The following is a 19,072-nucleotide window of genomic DNA, read 5'->3' on the forward strand; positions in this document are numbered from 1 at the left end:
TGTGGGTTTTATAAATTAAACCTCCACAAATGTCTGTGGGAGTATGACGTCTAACTTCGAGCGCCACAGAAGCAAAGCGAGGGCTGACAGATGGAGCACCACTGCTGGTTAAATGGAGGAGCTCACTCTAGAATGAGAGATTCTGCACCCAGTCTTGATGACCATACCGCGCTCGACTGTGAGCTCTGGGCCCAAATATTCCCACAGGAGAGATGCAACACGGCCAACGCAATTTTATTTTGAGCTAATGTGATGTGAACTTAACTAACGTACCGAACTTCAATGTAAACTTCCTTTCGACGTGTTGAGCACTGCATTTCAGTTTCTAGTAGTAATTAGACATGGTTTTACAGTTAGATCATGACCGTGTTTCCCCATGCATAGTTTTCATCAGAAAGTCTTGAGAACCTTATCAATCTGTCATTGCTTGTTGAAACAATGCCAGCTGAGTCTACTATTGGAATGTAAGAGCTTTACAAGTGTGTCTGCAGAACATATCTAGTACAGCAGGAAACTTTTAGTTCATTTGTTTTGGTTTGGCCTCCAAATGGCAGATGGTGGGCTTAGATGTTCATGTTGAGGATCTGAAAGAGTTTGAACCAGGTGAGAGATTTCAATCAAAAGACTCATAGTAGTGCAACTGTACTGGCCAACTGTGACTGCTCGGGGAGTGTTTGTGTGTGTGTGTGTGTGTGTGTGTGTGTGTGTGTGTGTGTGTGTGTGTGTGTGTGTGTGTGTGTGTGTGTGTGTGTGTGTGTGTAAACACATGCACTGCATAAACAGAGTTATTGCACGGAGCGAAGGGTGGCATTTGGTGGATAAGGCTAAGTTTGTTCCTCAGTGAATATTTCACACTGTGGAAATGTGTTTCAGAGGGATGTGTAAAATCTAAAGACCCTAAGTGAAAACAGAGCGGAGGAGAGAAGTGCAAACACATGAACTTTACAGTTGCTAAGTTATCCTGTAAGTTCCTATGTTTCTTCTGACATATTTTAGCGGTTTAAAGAATTACGCTGCTTTGAAAACTGCGGAAAAGCTTACATCCATTGCTTTGTAAGTTATGGTTGTATATTACACAACTATTTAATAAATAAGTAATATCGTAATAACTCAGATCAGGGGCGTTTCCTCTGAGGAGGCATGGGAGGTTGTGTCTCCTAAAAAAAAAAAAAAAAATTAAATCATAGTACAAACATAGAACATGCAAATATTACAAAATATGACATTCTAAAGTAAACCTGTCCAACAGCAACACCAAACAGGTAAAGTTACAGCGGAAGTCCACATTTCTCTCGCCTCCCCTGAGCCCACTGAGTTTTAACAGACCCCCTAAAGCATGGAGTGGGTTTGTTGAGGGGTAATTGAGAATGAACTATTTTACCAAAATAAGAGGGATCATACAAAATGCATGTTATTGTTTATTTAGTACTGACCTGAATAAGATATTTCACATAAAAGATGTATACATATAGTCGTGCAGCCTTTTGCGCAGAAGTACTTGGTTACACAAGTTTGTATAGGTAATTATGTTGTAAATGCAATTGTCAAGCATTTTGGAAACAGGAGATGAGCGCCTGGTCTAATGCGCCACCTGGCCCGTTCTTGAAGACTTACTTTTAGTCATTATTTGGGTAGCACACATATTCTGAATGCCTTCAGCAGAATTCAAATTAGCCATTTTAATCTAGATTAAAAAAAATAATCTATGCCCACCCCTAATTTAAACCCTTTCCAACAATGACTGTATGATTTTGAGATCCATATTTTCACACTGAGGACAACTGAGGGACTCATATGCAACGATGCACTAAGAGCCGGGGGTGAAAACTTTTGAACAGAATGGAGATGTGCACATTTTTCTTATTTTGCTTAAATATCTTCTTTCTTTTTTTTCCCCAGAAGACAAAATAAGTTAAATTTAGCCTGATCTTCAAATTTAAAACCTTCTGACCATTTGAACCTTCTGTAATAGATATGAGTCCCTACATTGTCCTCGGTGTGAAAAGATAGATCTCAAAATCATACAATCATTGTTGGAAAGGGTTCAATTACACAAAAAATGCTTGAAAAAAAGATTTTGTGGGGGATCCTGAAGGATCTTTTTGAAGAACAGTGGCAGTTACTGATCAGGACAAACAAGGGACTTGTTTATGGTGTGTGTAAACTTTTGACCTCAACTGTATATATATCTCAGAGTTACTCAAATTAAATAACCAATTAATTTTATTTATAGTATCTATAAATCTATAAAATAAATTACTTTGATACAAAATGATGAAGTATGTGTCCCATGAGCTGTGTAATGGATTAAAAAATACAAAGTTTTGTCCTTCTGGATTTACACAAGGGTTAATCAAAAAGGAAGAAAGAAATGCACCAGGTGTATGTTAGCAGACAGTGATAAATTATACCACACATTTCATATCTCTAAATATAAACTTCCCCCTTCAATAATACAGTCAGCATTTTCCCGAGAGTAAAAGTGGAATACGAGATAAATTCATTAAACTTCAACTAAAACTATAGATACCAGACGAGGAACAATCAGTCAATAGAGGGGAAAATGTTCATAAATTTGCTGAGTTGACCCACATTTTTCTAATCTTAGAACAAGAAAGTGAGGTACTTTCCCTACAGAGGCTGTCTAAATACAACTTTGGCCCAAAGTCACTGTCCTGGTCCTGCTGAGTCATAACGTGTTATTATATACAAAAAGAAAACTAAACATGCTATTGTAGAAGTGGAAGTAAATTGATGAAGAGCCAAACACATGACTGATACGATCACATGATTGAAACATCAGTTCGACTTTGCGAACCTGGGCAAACACACACCTTACTAATATACCGATTTAGACATTAGTAAGATGTAAAAAATCCCTAGGATCTCATGCTCTGACAAGGCAGTGTGTCTCTTTTGGTGTTAAGAGCCTCCCATAGCTCCTACTTCTCACATTGCATGCCAAAACATGTAGTAGAGTATTAAATTAGGCCCAATTAAGTCTTCACTACAAAGGACACACACTAACTAGGCAGTTTTAAAAATAATACAGGTCCGTATTCTAATTTAGGTGGAGTAATAAAATGTGTAATAGCCCCATTTAGGAAATCCCCTTAAACTCAAGGTGACTTACTATTGCTCATAAGAAAAGAAAGCCCAAACCATCTGTGCAACCGTCTATATGTTTGTTTGAATACATGCCGTGGCCAGCATGTGATCATGAGCAAGCAAAGCAAACCGCTGACGGCTGATGAGGAAGAGTTTCCGTACTTGTGGGAATGCTGCCAATGAAGAAAACAGGGAGCCAAGATCCCTAAAGAAATGTGTCTGATGACACAAGTGAGAATTTCCATGTCTCATGCACCATTTTTAACATCCGTGCCCAGCCAAATTGGACAAAGTTATGGAGAGAGGCAGCTATTTTTAAGTGAACATGAGAAGGCCTGCCTGTTTTTAGCTGCCTTAGTCAATGCAGCAACTATAGATGAAGCTGACCGGGTAACAAAAGAATATCAGTCAACACGTCAACATGGCCGAAGGCAACATTTGCTAAAATTTCCAGACGAATCAGCAATTAATGTGCACAAGTGAAGTGATTCACATTTGTGCTTCTCTGGTTGTGAAGTCTTTAGACCGTTTATACGTCCAACTAAAAGGAGATATTCTCAGAACTTTGTTCTGACGCGGTTTATTTATGAACAAATGTTACTCCAGCAACTGTAATAGAACATTAATTCAAGGTTATTAGGCATTTACTTTCCTTCTCAAAACTTTAACATAAAAACTGTATTTACAGTCAAGCCCGAAATTATTCATACCCCTGGCAAATTCTCACTTAAAGTTACTTTTATTCAACCAGCAAGATTTTATTTTTTTTTTTGTTTGTTTTTGCCCGGAAATGACACAGACTTCTCCCAAAAGATGATAACACAATGTACAAGAGGCATCATTGTGGAAAAAAATATTTCTCAGCTTTTATTTACATTTGAACAAAAAGTGGCATGTCCAAAATTATTCATACTCTTTGCAGACTGTCACAGTCTATGGGAAAATCCAAAGTTCTATACCATTCCAAATAGTCCAAGCTGTTCTAAAGCATCCTAATTACCCTGATTCATTGGGAACAGCTGTTTTAATCAACTCAACAGGTGCAAAACAGAAGCTCTCTGCTGTTGGTTTGTGGACAGTCATGGCTAAGACAAAGGAGCTCACTGAGGATCTGCGGCTGCGCATAGTGGCTGCTCACAAGTCAGGAAAGGGTTATAAGACTATATCTAAATGTATTGAAGTTCCAGTGGCTACAGTGCAAAATTATTATAAAAAAATACAAGACGCTCCGCACTGTGAAAAATCTCAGAGGACAACAACGACCCAAAACACACAGCAAAAGTGGTGAAGAAATGGTTAGCAAACAAAAGCATTAATGTTTTGCAGTGGCCCAGCCAGAGTCCTGACTTAAATCCAATTGAGAATCTGTGGAGGGAGCTAAAGATCAGGGTGATGGCAAGGAGACCCTCCATCCTGAAAGAGTTGGAGCTCATTGCTAAAGATGAATGGGCAAAAATACCAGTGGAGACATGCAAAAAGCTGGTCAGTAATTATAGGAAGCGTTTAACTGCTGTAATAGCCAATAAAGGCTTTTCTAGTGATAATTGAGAAGGGTATGAATAATTTTGGACATGCCACTTTTTGTTCAAATGTAAATAAAAGATGAGTATTTTTTTATTTTATTTTTTTCACAATGATGCCTCTTGTACATCGTCTTACTATCTTCTGGGAGACGTCTGTGTCATTTCTAATCAAAAAAAAAAAAAAAAAAAAAAACTTGCTGGTTGAATAAAAGTAACTTTAAGTCAGAATTTGCCAGGATAATTTCAGGCTTGACTATAAATATCATTCATGGAACTTTGGATGTTCATGGAATATTTGTTCTAATTATTTTAGAACACTACATACTTTTCAGAATAGTCAGAGAACTTGAAAAAAAGCTTCTTAGAAACATCCCCATAATGTTTGAAAAATGAAACTAAATGGAACCTCCCCTTCCCGTTTTCTCTAATGTATATATATATATATATATATATATATATATATATATATATATATATATACAAAAACTGGATGTTTTGAACATTCAGAGAACATTCAAAAATAACATTTTCATAACTTAATGAGCATGTTAGTTAAACATTCTTAGAACATAATTTTGTTAGCTGGGTTAAACCTATCCATTTAGTAAAAAAAAAAAAAAAAAAAAAAAAAAAAATCCATATAAGATTCTATTTGTCACATATTTCATGAACAATAAAGCATACATAATTTGATAAATGTTCTCGTTGTGACAACTTACCCCATATACTATAACAACATTTTCTGTTTTTGGGGCATGTTGTCACAAAAGTTCTCTGAACTGTATCTTTAATATTTACAAACTGGATTTTTTGAACATGCAGAGAACATTCAAAAATACTTTTTTCATAACTTTTTGAGGTAGAACATAATTTATTAGCTATTAGCTAGGTTAATACTATCAATTTAGTCAAAAAAAAGTTGTCACATATTTCAGAAACAATAAAGCATACATAATTGTTGGGTTAAACTTCAATTTTTTTTTTTTTTTTTTTCAAATTAATTAATTTCCCGGCCTTCCGTATTTATCTAATGTAGTTCCTTCACTTTGAAAATGGTAAGCAGTTTCAACCCAACTATAGGGTTTAAAAATGAGATGAATAATTTAACCCAACAGTTGGGTTAATCCATATTTGACCCAAAGTTGGTTTGGAACAACCCAGTGTGTCCAACGATTTGCCTTTTCAATACAAATTAGGTATTTTCACTTCTCATTACAGCCACAAGTGGCAGGACTGCAGCTATCACACAAAATGAGTCAGACTGATACCACAAAAATGAAAGCAGCACCCAGTGTCATCCACACTTGTATCATAGACACTTAGTTCTATTAAATAAAAATAACCAAACAACAGCCAAATTACATTCATATCATCCTGACACTAAGGGAAGTCAGCTGGTCCTTATTACAAAATAGTCCCAGACAGTGATCTTTTGAAAAGGTTATTTTGTAATATTAACCATCTTACTGTGCATTTTCCAGCTTGTTACGCCATACAGATATGATAGATAGATAGATAGATAGATAGATAGATAGATAGATAGATAGATAGATAGATAGATAGATAGATAGATAGATAGATAGATAGATAGATAGATAGATTTGTGATATTAGTATAGATTTACCTCAGTAATGGCCATTATTCGTAAACATATGAGTTGGGAATGTTGTCCTTGACCAGTAAAAATAATTAAGTATTCAAGAAAGACATGAAAAATGTTATTTAAATAAAGTTGTTCCTAATTACTTCAACCTGTTGTGAATTCGTTTTCGTCCCGCAGTGATGTGGTAAGAAAAACACATGCTGGAAAACATAAACAGTATCGTTCTCAACCAGACATAGTTCTGTAGGCCATGGGAAACGTCTGTCGGGGGCAGTTATCAGACAGGTTACTGTAAATTAATCACACCACTCTCTTGTTTTGCCTGTCGGTGAAACTGAAACATTTTTTTTTTTTTTGCCACTGGCTAAAAATACTCAAGCCGTGCTTTACAATCGGTGGGAGCGGCATACGGGAATATCGCCCCTCCCACTTGTTTTTTTCTTCTTCTTTTTTTCTCTTCTCATTGCTCATGAGCATACAAAAGGCGCTGGAGAGCCTGTTGAAAACAGCATAACGCTTTCAGCGCTCGTTCGCAACTTCTGACACCAACATTCCTTCGCAACAACACTTCACTATGTCCGATACGCTGGGCGAAAGTCTCATACGGGTAAGTTCAATTGAGTTACGTGTGTTTTGTTTTGTTTTGTTTGGGGACTGTTTTAAAATTGCATGTGTTTCACACACTCACATTGTTATTCTTTTCTTTTAGAATCTCATCAACCTGGGATTAGATGAGCCGTTTATAAACCTATCCCGCCCGAACGGACCGAAAAGCATCAGCTCCGAGCGGCTCAACGACGACGTCTGGCCAGTGGACGCCTGGAGCGACCGAGCGCCCAGCAAACCCCAGTTTACCTTCAAAGCAGACCGATCCATGAGTCTGACTGACAGCTTTAACAAAATGAAGCCCCTAGACGTCCCCCCACCTCCCGGATTTCCTCCCCTGGCACCCCTTCCCTCAAACCGGTACAAGACCGAGCTGTGTCGAAGCTTCCAAGAGCACGGCAGCTGCAAATACGGCAGCAAATGTCAGTTCGCCCATGGCGAGAACGAGCTGCGAGGTCTGTACCGCCACCCCAAGTACAAAACTCAAGCCTGTCGCACTTTCTACCAGTTTGGATACTGTCCGTACGGAAGCCGCTGTCACTTCATCCACGAGGAGAAAAACTCCGGGGTTGAGCAGAACCCCCGTCTGCTGCGTCAAAGCGTTAGCTTCGCTGGGTTCACCCGCAGCAACTCTCCCCCGACTTTATACGAGCAGCTGAGCTTCACCCGTGCGCCTTCGGTCTCTCCCCCTCCCGCTGAAATCTTGTCCCCGGTCTTCAGCGATTCTTCTCGCGACATGTTCCCCTTCAGCCGTCACAGTAGCGGAGATATCTACAACAACGCGCCCTTAACGCCTGAGACTCAGTCACGATGTGTCTGCGGACACGGAAATAACTTCCAGGGCTCCAGCAACGGGCTGTACATGAAGGAAGACCTGGGCAAAGCCAACCTGCAACGTTTTTCCTCAGAAGACTCGCTGTCAGACCGCGAAAGTTACAGCAGCACCGGCAGCTCCAGCGGCTCTGAGTCTCCCACCTTCGACGGCTCGAATGGGAAGCGCCTCTCTGTTTTCGCCCGGATGTCTGTGTCTGACTAAGGACTTCACCGCTATTCCTTCTAATCATTCGATCAGACAAAACATAATGTGCAAGGAGTCTTAATACTGTTAATTTATTATGATATTGCTAAAGGAGATTATTTTGATACCAAGCTGCCCTCCAAAACCTAAGCAGGCATTGTTTTTTATATTTTCTGTGATATTGTCTTCCATTTGCTTTTGCTTTTCTTGCTTTTCAACGTGAGCATTGCAGACAAGTGCCTTAACATATCATAACCTATGCTAGTGGCATAAGCAGAGCTTGTGTCAAATATATATGTGCATATGTATGCGTATATATCATAAATCCAGTGTGTGAATTAAGGGGTTGGCCGTTTTGTGGGAGAAGTCAGCTCCCCAAATAATTTGCACCCTGTGTATATCAACCAACAATGTGACAAACTTGAGAAAATGACCATACATTCACTCACAAAGAATGCACTTTACAAACCAATACCGGGTGAATGTTTCCATGTAGCATTTTTAACCAAAGCATTATGATGTTAGGTACCTGTTTTGTACAAGAAAACTAAGAAACAAACCTAAAAACCGTATATTTATATTGGACAAGAGCTGTCAAGTTAATGTTTTGACAACCCTGGTTGGGTCCTTACTCAAGGAAACTTGTCTGTTATCAGGGACTGTAACAGTACAGTATTTCTGTAGAATAGTTTGCTGCGTTTGCAATGTTTTTTGTAATTGTATAGACCTAACTAATATATTTATTGAGTATTTATTGAAGGTATAGCAATGTATTTTTTACTTATTTATCAACGTGTCATGGCCTTTGAAAAAAAAAAAAAATCAAGTGTTGACACACAATGATGGGAACGATTTCAATTGACCAAAATAATAAATGCAAATTGTGAAAAACAACTGTATTGAACTTGATGTTTTCTCTACCAAATGCACCATCACACTACTTACATTTCAAAATCACTTCATCACATTCCTAAGAAAAAAATGCTGTTTTGTAAATACTCTGAACATATTTGGCATACACACAGAGATATTTCACACAACAACACTGAGATCTGACCTGCATCTCCCAGACTGCTATGTATATGACAAAACAAAGTCTGAAGCAACCGATAGCTGTCTGTACAGATTAAAATCTGTCCTGCTTTTCTAGTGACATTGTCAGCTTCGAGATCTGTAAGTTGGCCAGTTTAAAGGAGTGCACAAAGATCTTATCAAGCACGACAGCGTTGTGCGTTACATAAACCTACGCACTGCATGCTTCTTACGTTAAACTTGGCTGAAGAATTAAGAAGCTGAATACATATGAACCGTTTGCCATTTTTCCCCTTAAATCCTGTCAACCAACTCTCAATGTTCAACTGACCTCAGCCTCCTTTAACCTTATAATAAACCAGTGCAAACTTACTACAAGACAACCCAATATGCAAACACAAAGTTTATTGTGTTTATTTGTATAGTGGTTTTGACAGCAATACTGTCTTTACAAAGAGTGATCCACAGGCCAAAAGAATGAAGAATTATAGATTGCATCGGCTATTTCTGTTAGTCAGTCTTAGACAAAAAGGTACAAAAGGTGTTTCTAGGGCAGTACCCTTTTGGGAGGTATTTATTTGTACCATTAAGATGCTAATATGTACAATTGAGGTGTAAATATATACCTTTAAAGTACTAATATGCACCGTTAAGGTAAAAATATGTACCTATTTAAAAATGCACCGCCCCAGTGACAACTTTTGTACCAGTTTTTATGAAAGTGTAACGGCCATATGAAAACTAGTAAAGTATACACTACCAGTCAAAAGTTTGTGAACAGTAAGATTTTTAATGTTTTTTGCTCACCAAGCCTGCGTTTATTTGATCTTAAGTACGGCAAAGACTGTGAAATTTGGAAATATTTTTACTATTTTAAAATAACTGTTTTCTATTTGAATATATTTTAAAATGTAATTTATTCATGTGATTTAAAAGTTGAATTTTTAGCATCAATACTCCAGTCACATGATCCTTTAGAAATCATTTTAACATTCTGATTTGCTGCTCATTATGTTATTATTATTGTTATTATGTTGAAAACAGCTGAGTAGATTTTTTTCAGGTTTGTTTGATGAATAGAAAGCTCAGAAAAACTGCATTTATCTGAAATATAACTCTTTTGTAACATTATAAATGCATTTATCATCACTTTCGATCAATTTAAAGCATCCCTGCTAAATAAAATTATACATTTCTATAATTTCTGTCCACAAAAAAATTTAAATAAATAAATAAATAAATAAATGTACTGACTTCAAGCTTTTAAAGGGTATTGTAAATAATGTTACAAAAGCTTTTTATTTCAGATAAATGCTGGTCTTTGGATCTTTCTATTCATCTAAAAATCCTAATAAAAAGTACTTAAGTGTTTTAAGTATTGATAATAATATAATACTAAATGTTTGAACAGCAAATCAGCATATTAGAATGATTTCTGAAGGATCATGTGACACTAAAGACTGGGTGCTGAAAATGTAGCTTTGATCACAGGAATTAATTACATTTTAAAATATATTCAAATAGAAAACAGTTATTTTAAATAGTAAAAATAGTTCAAATTTTTACTGTGTTTGCTGTACTTTGAAGCTTGGTGAGCAGAAGAAACTTCTTTAAAAAATATAAAAAATCTTACTGTTCACAAACTTTTGACTGGTAGTGTATCTTTATGTATTTATTTATTTTCTCATCTACTTTAGGCCATTGTAAAATAAATATAAGAACAACGGAGAGGGAAAACAGTTCTTCTTTTTATAAAATTATATATAAAAAAAGTACAAGTGGCTATTCTTGTTCTCTATATTATTCATATTATTGCAAGACATGTGATGAAATATAAAAAAGACCCCACCTCTCTGATCCACCCTAAAAGTGTGTTAGTTCCAAGCTAAAAGCATAATGCGATCTTCTCATGCTCACACCTCACAACTTATCTACATTCTGCTAAGTTAAATATATAAATAACGACCACCATAACTCAAAATAAACATAACGGTGTCATGTGTGGGAAGATGGCACTTATAGATATCACATGTCGCAATTTGGCCCAAATGAGGAAGTGTGGGCCCTGCCAAATGCCACAGGAAAATCTGATCAAATTGACAAGAAAATTGCTCCATCATTCCACTCGACAGAAGCCTCCAGTTCAGAAGGTAAGTTACTACATGGTTAACATTTGTGGTGCAGAAGCCATTGTCACACGTAAGAGTTAAATGAACTTTATAGTCCATTTCGCTGCGCTCGTCTTCTTCGCCAGAACACACACAGGATGTGTAACCATAACAACAGTGGCAGTCCAGTAAAAGCAAATAACCAGCCGAACACACAAATAGCCCATCTTCTCCCTCTCTCTTCTTTTCAGCGTGCTTTAGGACGCTATTGGTGCGCTTCACACAGCAAACAGTGGCAGCTGTTATACAGCACAGTATAGCCAGGCCTGAAATTTGCAATAACAGTGAGTGGCTTGTGATTACCTCACTGTTTACTAATGCTTCTGTACTCTGACAGCTCTCCCTGAGTAGAAAAGAAGCTTATTTGACCAGCTCATACTGTACACCCTGCTAATTTGAACTGGAGATTCATTTAAAAGTCACATTTATTCAGCCGAAATCATTTTAGTCATGTGTGACTAATTCACAACGGTAAAAACAGGTTAAACGCTGATGATTCTTTAAATGTAATACTTTGTGTAGCACTTTTTTTAGCTCCTTTAGGCTTACTGTTTAAAAAAAATATATATGGAAACACACGCTTCTCCAAATAGAGTCAGCAGTTTCGATGAGGAAGTAGATGGTTACAAAAGGCCACACATTAAGAAAGCTTTGTCACTAACGCCAACACTGATATACTATATTTATGGTGTTACCACACTTATATTTTTATAAATGTCTTTTTTTCTATCTATTTTGACATTTACCTAAACAAAATAAACACTTCAAGCCTGTATGAGTTTCTTTCTTCTGTTTGGAACCAAACAGCTGATGGCAGCCATTGACTTTTATGGAAAGATACTGTGGAAGTCAATGGCTGGCGTCAACTTATGTTAACCAACATTCTTTAGAATATCTTCTTTTGTACTAATACGCAATAACTATGTACTAAACCTTTTCTGAAAGTGTTTGGTCCATAGTAAAAATAAATATGAAAACTATGAGGAAATAAGCAAACACTAACAGTCATAAGATTTTTATGTTTTCAAAGGAAGTCTCTTTTGCGCACCAAGCCTGTATTTATTTGATCTAAAGTATAGCAAAAGCAGTACAAATCTGAAATATTTTTAGTATTTAAAATAACTGTTTTCTATTTGAATATATTTTAAAATGTTAAATTTTTAGCATCAATACTCCAGTCACATGATCCTTCAGAAAACATTCTGATATTCTGATTTGCTACTGAAAAAGCATGTATTATTATACTATTATGTTGAAAACAGCTGAGTAGATTTTTTTTTTTCAGGTTTGTTTGATGAATAGAAAGCCCAGAAGAACAGCATTTATCTGAAATAGAAATCTTTTGTAACATTATAAATGTATTTATCATCACTTTGGGCCATTTCAAAGCATCCTTGCTAAAAACAAAATTAAATTTCAATAATTTCTTTCCTAAAAAAATACAATTTCTGATAAATGCTGATCTCTGGATCTTTCTATACATCTAAGAATCCCCCCGCCCCCCCCCCCCCCCCCCCCCCCCCAAAAAAAATTAAAGGTACATGTTTCACGCAGAAAGGAGTTCATACAGGCTTGAAAAAAACTTGAGGGTGAGTAAAAGATGATAGATTTTCATTTTTAGGACATTGAATGAAACATGTAGTTCCAAAAACAGATTAATAGTTAACCAACCAGTTTTCAAAAGTTAATTTGTAGATTATCAAATTTGAATCCCTTGAATGTTGAATATCTCATAATATTCACAAGCAAAGATCAGAGTCAGACAGTACACTGTAAAAAGTTTTCAACAGATTCAACTTAAAAACCTAAGTTCAGCAGCTGCCTTAAGTTTTTAGGTTAAATCAGTCATTTTAACTTATTACAATCAAAATGAGTTGATTTAACTTGTGAGTTTAAATGACTTAAGTTGATTTAACTTAACATTTAAGGCAGCTGCTAAACTTAAGTTTTTAAGTTGAAACTGGTGAAAACGTTTTACAGTGTAGTGAAGTATTTTTACTCTGCTGTAAAAAACTTTACTTCACAACATTCTAAAGCATAATATTGTACTTTTTACTGCAGTGTGTTTCATTTTAAATATCATTTAATTCCTAATTACATTAGAGATCTATTACTTTCTTACTTTGACTTAAGTAAAAGTAATTCAAAGATTTATTTGGGTACAAGAAAGTACTAAATTTGTAATGTTCTTGAGTATTAAAGGTAAAACAAACAACTTTTATTTATGAAATGGACTGCAGTAAAAAGTATAACATTATTCTTTGGGATGTAGTGAACTAAAGTTTTCCAAAGAAAACACTGCAGGTCTTTTTAAAATTTACTTAAGTAAAGTAAAAATGCGCCACTCCTGTTTGCCTCTGGCTAAGATGAAAAGAAACCAAATAAGATATTCAAGAAGTCAAATTTAAGCAATGCGTAAAAGCAATGAGGAAGCAGTTCTCAAAAGCAACAACAAAAAAAAGGAAGCAGAGCATAACAAACAGTTTCCAATAGATTGCTATGGCAGCAAACCTAAAGTCAGACGATCAAAACAAGAGTTTTGCTCATTTCCTTCTACTTCTAGTCTCGGGATTGATGTGAAATTCATAATTTCTGAACTGATAGTATCAGCTATGACATAACTTTACTGTTTAACTGCTAGACTATAAATGCGTAAGCCATTGTTCAAAACAAAGCCCATGATTGAATTCTGCTAAATTAGCCGTCCACCCCATTCTATCAATGTTTAACTCACCATAGTGGTTCATAAAGTACTTTAACCTTTCACCTGTTTACGAACCAGTTTCAAGACACACCACAATGCACAGTTAGTGATGGCCTGGCTGTCTAATGTTTAACCTGCTTGTTGCAATACGTTTACGTTCACTGACTAAACAGTGAATAGAAATGTCAAAGAAAACGGAGCATAGAATTCTGTTAATGTTCCATCGGGTGAGATTTTATGAGCTGGCCTTATCAAATTACCATGAAAATGGCCTGATGCAAGCAATACGAGAATAACAGTGACCTTAAATGAATTTTGCAGTCCGGCTTTAATACAAATAAAGCTTAATCGACAGCATTTGTGGGAGAATACCGATTACCACAAAAGAAATTTTACCTTTTCCATAATTTTCTTTTTTTAAAAAGGCAAATCTCAAACAGTGGAAGTAAATAGGTCAAATTTCAGAAGTAAAACTTACATAAGCACTATAAAATCTGTTGTAACTTGCCTTAAAGGAATGTTCTGGTCTGCGTTAAAACAGATCTTTTGGCATATAAGAGGGTTTCGTACCATTAAAACATCCTGCAAGCTTAAAACATCATTATAAACAAAGAATTTATTTAATTAAGCTCCAAAAATGGCCTGTTTAGATTTGGGGTGCAAGGTGACGTCACCTGGGCACAAACATTTGCATAAACACTGCCTCCAGAGCAATGTATCAATAAATAGTCATCTTCTCACCATAGGCCCTGCTCACTGGCTGACACACTAACAAATCGAAATTACAATCACTGCCGCTATCTTGTCTACACTGGATACAGTATACAGATGCACATTTGCTTTCTGACACAGTTGACATGCTTAAATCTGCCGATAATAAGACAAATTAAGTGAAAGAATGTTTGCTTTGACATGTTTTGTTTAAACAGCTCGTTCGCATCTTTGTACAGATATCAGAAGGATCCTAGAGTAAGGAACAAGTGTATAGTTTATTTTTAATTGCATCCTAAATCATGTCTGAGGATAGTTCAGAGGATTTTGTTTTGTAAATGCACAGTGTCATGGAGAGTTCACAATGAAACATTTGTTGAAAGACGAAGGTACTAGATCTGACTGCAGCTGCATCGCAAATGGTAAGTAAATTACTTCATAATGCTTAGTCTGGAAAAAAAGCTCGTCTCTTTTTTTATCATGTTGCCAAAATACTTACAATGAATAGTGAGGGGGCGTTGAAACTGTGTCCTATGCAATGACGTTAGCCAATCATAACAGTGGCTGATTCCTGACAAGCATCAAAGGACCCGCCCCTTAAAACAGGTTGTTTTACACAGAGGGTCAGAATGAGGGTTTAAAATGACAATTTTCCCACATATTTATTTGTTTTTGTGCAAAACAACTTTAACATTATACAGTTGAGGTCAAAAGTTTGCATCCCCCTTTTAGAATCTGCAAAATGGTAATTATTTTACCAAAATAAGAGGGATCATACACAATGCATGTTATTGTTTATTTAGTACTGACCTGAATACGATATTTCACAGAGAAGATGTTTACATACAGTCCACGAGAGAAAAAAGTAGTTGAATTTATAAAAAAAAATGACCCTGTTCAAAAGTTTACACCCCCTTGATTATTAATACTGTGTTGTTACTTGAATGATCCACAGCTGTGGTTTTTTTTTTTGTTAAATGATAGTTGTTCATGAGTCCCTTGTTTCTCCTGAACAGTTAAACTGCCTGCTGTTCTTCAGAAAAATCCTTCAGGTCCCACAAATTCTTTGATTTTTCAGCATTTTTGTGTATTTGAACCCTTTTCAACATTGACTGTATGATTTTGAGGTCCATCTTTTCACACTGAGGACAACTGAGGGACTCATATGCAACTTTTACAGAAGGTTCAAACTCTTACTGATGCTCCAGAAGGGAAAACGATGCATTAAGAGCCAGGGGGTGAAAACTTTTGAACAGAATAGAGATGTGTACATTAGTCTTATTTTGACTAAATATATATATTTTTTTCATTTAGTACTGCCCTTCAGAAGCTACAGAAGATACTTACATGTTTTCCAGAAGACAAAATAAGTTACATTTACCCTGATCTTTAAATTCTAAAAGTTTACTTTATGCTTTGTTTTTTTTTCCTTCTGGAGCATCAGTGAGAGTTTTAACCTTCTGTAATAGTTGCATATGAGTCCCTCAGTTGTCCTCAGTGTGAAAAGAAGGATCACACAGTTATTGTTGGAAAGGGTTCAAATACACAAAAATGCTGGAAAATCAAATAATTTGTGGGACCTAAAGGATTTTTATGAAGAACAGCAGGACAAACAAGGGACTCGTGAACAACTATCACTAAACAAAAACACACACCAGTGGATCATTCAGGTAACAACACAGTGTTAAGAATCAAGAAGATGTAAACTTTTGAACTGGGCCATTATTATAAATTCAACTATTATTTTCTCTTGTGGACTATCTCAATGTGAAATATCTTATTTAGGTCAGTACTAAATAAACAATAACATGCGTTTTCTACGATCCCTCTTATTTTGGTCAGATAAATACCATTTTGCAGATTCTGAAAGAGAATTTTAATACAAATAAAGTTCAGTCAACACCATTTATGCTATAATAAAATATGCCAAAACTTAGAGGCACTAAATGGGTTCAGTTTGTAGAAGTATAAGCTTATAATTTTATGGAATCTGTTAAAATGTGTGCATAATTGTAGCTGTAAAGTTATGTTTCTCCCATTGTTTTGTTCGTTTTGCAGTTTACAGTGTTGAGTTGTCATGGCAAAGTTGAATTGGGTATAATTTTACACCTAAACGGTTAGTAAGTGATTTTTCCACATTAAAATCACTTTAACACGCATATTGTTTGTGACTTGTGGCTATACTGTTGAAACAATGAATACTTTAACATTTACGGATTCACTTCCATTGCAACCCAGACACTTGCTAAAAAAATGAGGGATATGTGGATTTTTTTTTAACATCAACATTAGGCATAAAGTTCTATCTAATGAACTTGAACCCAGAGTATTTCTTTACGGAATACAATCGATATTCAGTTTGCAGGAAGTCTTATGAGGGTTTCACGTTATCCACGTGATTTCAGGTTTTCAAGGTGTGCTGTAAAGTCTCTTGCTGGGGCAAGGTTAAGATTGTGGAAATTGCTTTTCTGCTTCAAGTAGCATAAAGGGAATTGCACAACTCTTGCTCGGCGCAGACGTGCACAGCGTCATGGAAACGCATCTGGCTTTTATTCTGCCCGTGCAAGTTGCTGTCTAAGCCTGTCAAGGATTCGCCTGCCAAGAACAATACGAGGTCGGATCCCAAGCAAGGAGTGTGGAAGGAACACATGTGGCCGAAAATATGAGAGCCGAGCGAGAGATTGCTTAAATCACAGGCGCTCGCTGCCAAATGTCTTGCATCTGTGGTAAAGTATTCTCGCTGCTGACTGGAGGGAGTGTTTCCATTTCCAATGTTACAATCCTATGAAAACTTCCTGTAAAGCACGCCTATTTTAGGAAATCCGAATGAAGCACTTTAGTTGTTCTAAACGGATATTATTTGGCATTCAGAGCAATCCTATTTGTATTTTAGCCTACTACGCTAAAGCGTAAACTCATATATCTAATAGTGATAGTTAAACTCTACAATATCGGTAAGGCTTTATGTAACCATACCACACCCTGCCATGGCCTGAGGGTAAAAGTAAAAGTTCGGATTAAGAGTGGGATTTTTCCCTCATCTCTCCCTTCAGCGTCTGTGCTTTTGCGTCACAAGCGAGCAGGACCTCTCCTCCCTGGGTCTGCTGGGACGAGCGCTGCTGGAGTAAGGAATGTACCAAAGAAAGAGCATGTCTATAAAAGGAAGGCACTTCCACTGCTGGCTGTTGACGTCAGTCAGCAACTATTTCCCTCTTTTCCTTCGCTCTGCTTTCGGGCTGAAATCAAGGCCGCATGGAGCATCTTTACTCTTGCTTCCTGTTACTTTTTTTTTTTTTTTGGCAAAGATATGTTTGCACTAAAGAAATGATTTATAAATGAAGGTGGTGTCTCGATTACAACCATAAACATTTTTCAGCTTATCTGCAATGACCTCAAAGAGCACTTGGACACTTAACCCTGAGTTGACACAACCAGGAAAGAAAGGAAGGAAGGAAGAAAGAAAGAAAGAAAGAAAGAAAGAAAGAAAGAAAGAAAGAAAGAAAGACACAAACACACAAAAAAGAAAGAAAAATGTATTATTATTGTTATTAGTGTTGTTATTATTATTATTATTATTATTATTATTTATAGCTTATTTTATATTATTATTATATTATATTATTTTCTATAAAACACTGTAATATACAAAAATAGGTAGATATGCAATTTCAAAAACAAATAACCTAATTATCTGTGTAATAACATAATAATAATAATAATAATAATAATAATAATAATAATAAAAATAATAATAATAAATAATAGCTTTTTATTATTTTTATTTGTGTATATTATTATCTATAAAACACCTTAATATACCGAAATAAATAAGTATTTACAAAACAAATAACCTAATTATCTGTGTAATAACATAATAATAATATATTATTGTTATTATTGTTTGTTGTTGTTGTTAATTATAGCTTATTTTTATTATTTATTATTATTTATTATAGCTAAAATAAGCTGTAATAATAATATTATTATTTATTATTATTATTATTATTATTAGTTTATTTGTGTATATTATTATTTATAAAACACCTTAATACACTAAAATAAGTAAAAAAATGCAATTTCTTTACAAAACAAATGACCTAATTATCTGTGTAATAACATATAATAATAATAATAATAACCATAATCATAATAATAAATATTATTATTATTATTATTATTATTATTATTATTTATTACAGTTTATTTTTTATTATTTTATTTGTGTATATTATCATCTATAAAACACCTTAATATACCAAAATAAGTAAAAAAATGCAATTTCTTTGCAAAACAAATAACCTAATTATCTGTGTAATATAATAATAATAATAATAATAATAATAAATATTGTTGTTGTTGTTAATGATAATAATAGCTTGTTTTTATTATTTTTATTTGTGTATATTATCTACAAAACACCATAATATACCAAAATAATATACAAATTTATTTACAAAACAAGTAACCTAATTATCTGTTTAATTATAATAATAACAACAATAACAATAAGTATTATTATTATTGTTGTTGTTTTTATTATTATTGTTTTATTGTTGTTGTTGTTTTTAATAATAATAGGTTGTTTTTTGTGTATATTAT

General features: G+C 35.1%; 1 protein-coding gene across 1 annotated transcript; it reads left to right on the plus strand.

Moving 5' to 3' along the window:
* The first annotated feature begins 6,697 nt into the window (after positions 1–6,697).
* LOC141284925 (mRNA decay activator protein ZFP36) lies at positions 6,698–8,752 on the plus strand. The gene is made up of 2 exons (XM_073817954.1): positions 6,698–6,841; positions 6,944–8,752. The coding sequence occupies exons 1-2, from the start codon at positions 6,809–6,811 to the stop codon at positions 7,874–7,876; spliced, it is 966 nt and encodes a 321-aa protein (XP_073674055.1). The 5' UTR covers positions 6,698–6,808; the 3' UTR covers positions 7,877–8,752.
* Positions 8,753–19,072: the final 10,320 nt, after the last annotated feature.

Source organism: Garra rufa, chromosome 14, assembly GCF_049309525.1.
Source record: "Garra rufa chromosome 14, GarRuf1.0, whole genome shotgun sequence".
NCBI classification, from domain to species: Eukaryota; Metazoa; Chordata; class Actinopteri; order Cypriniformes; family Cyprinidae; genus Garra; species Garra rufa.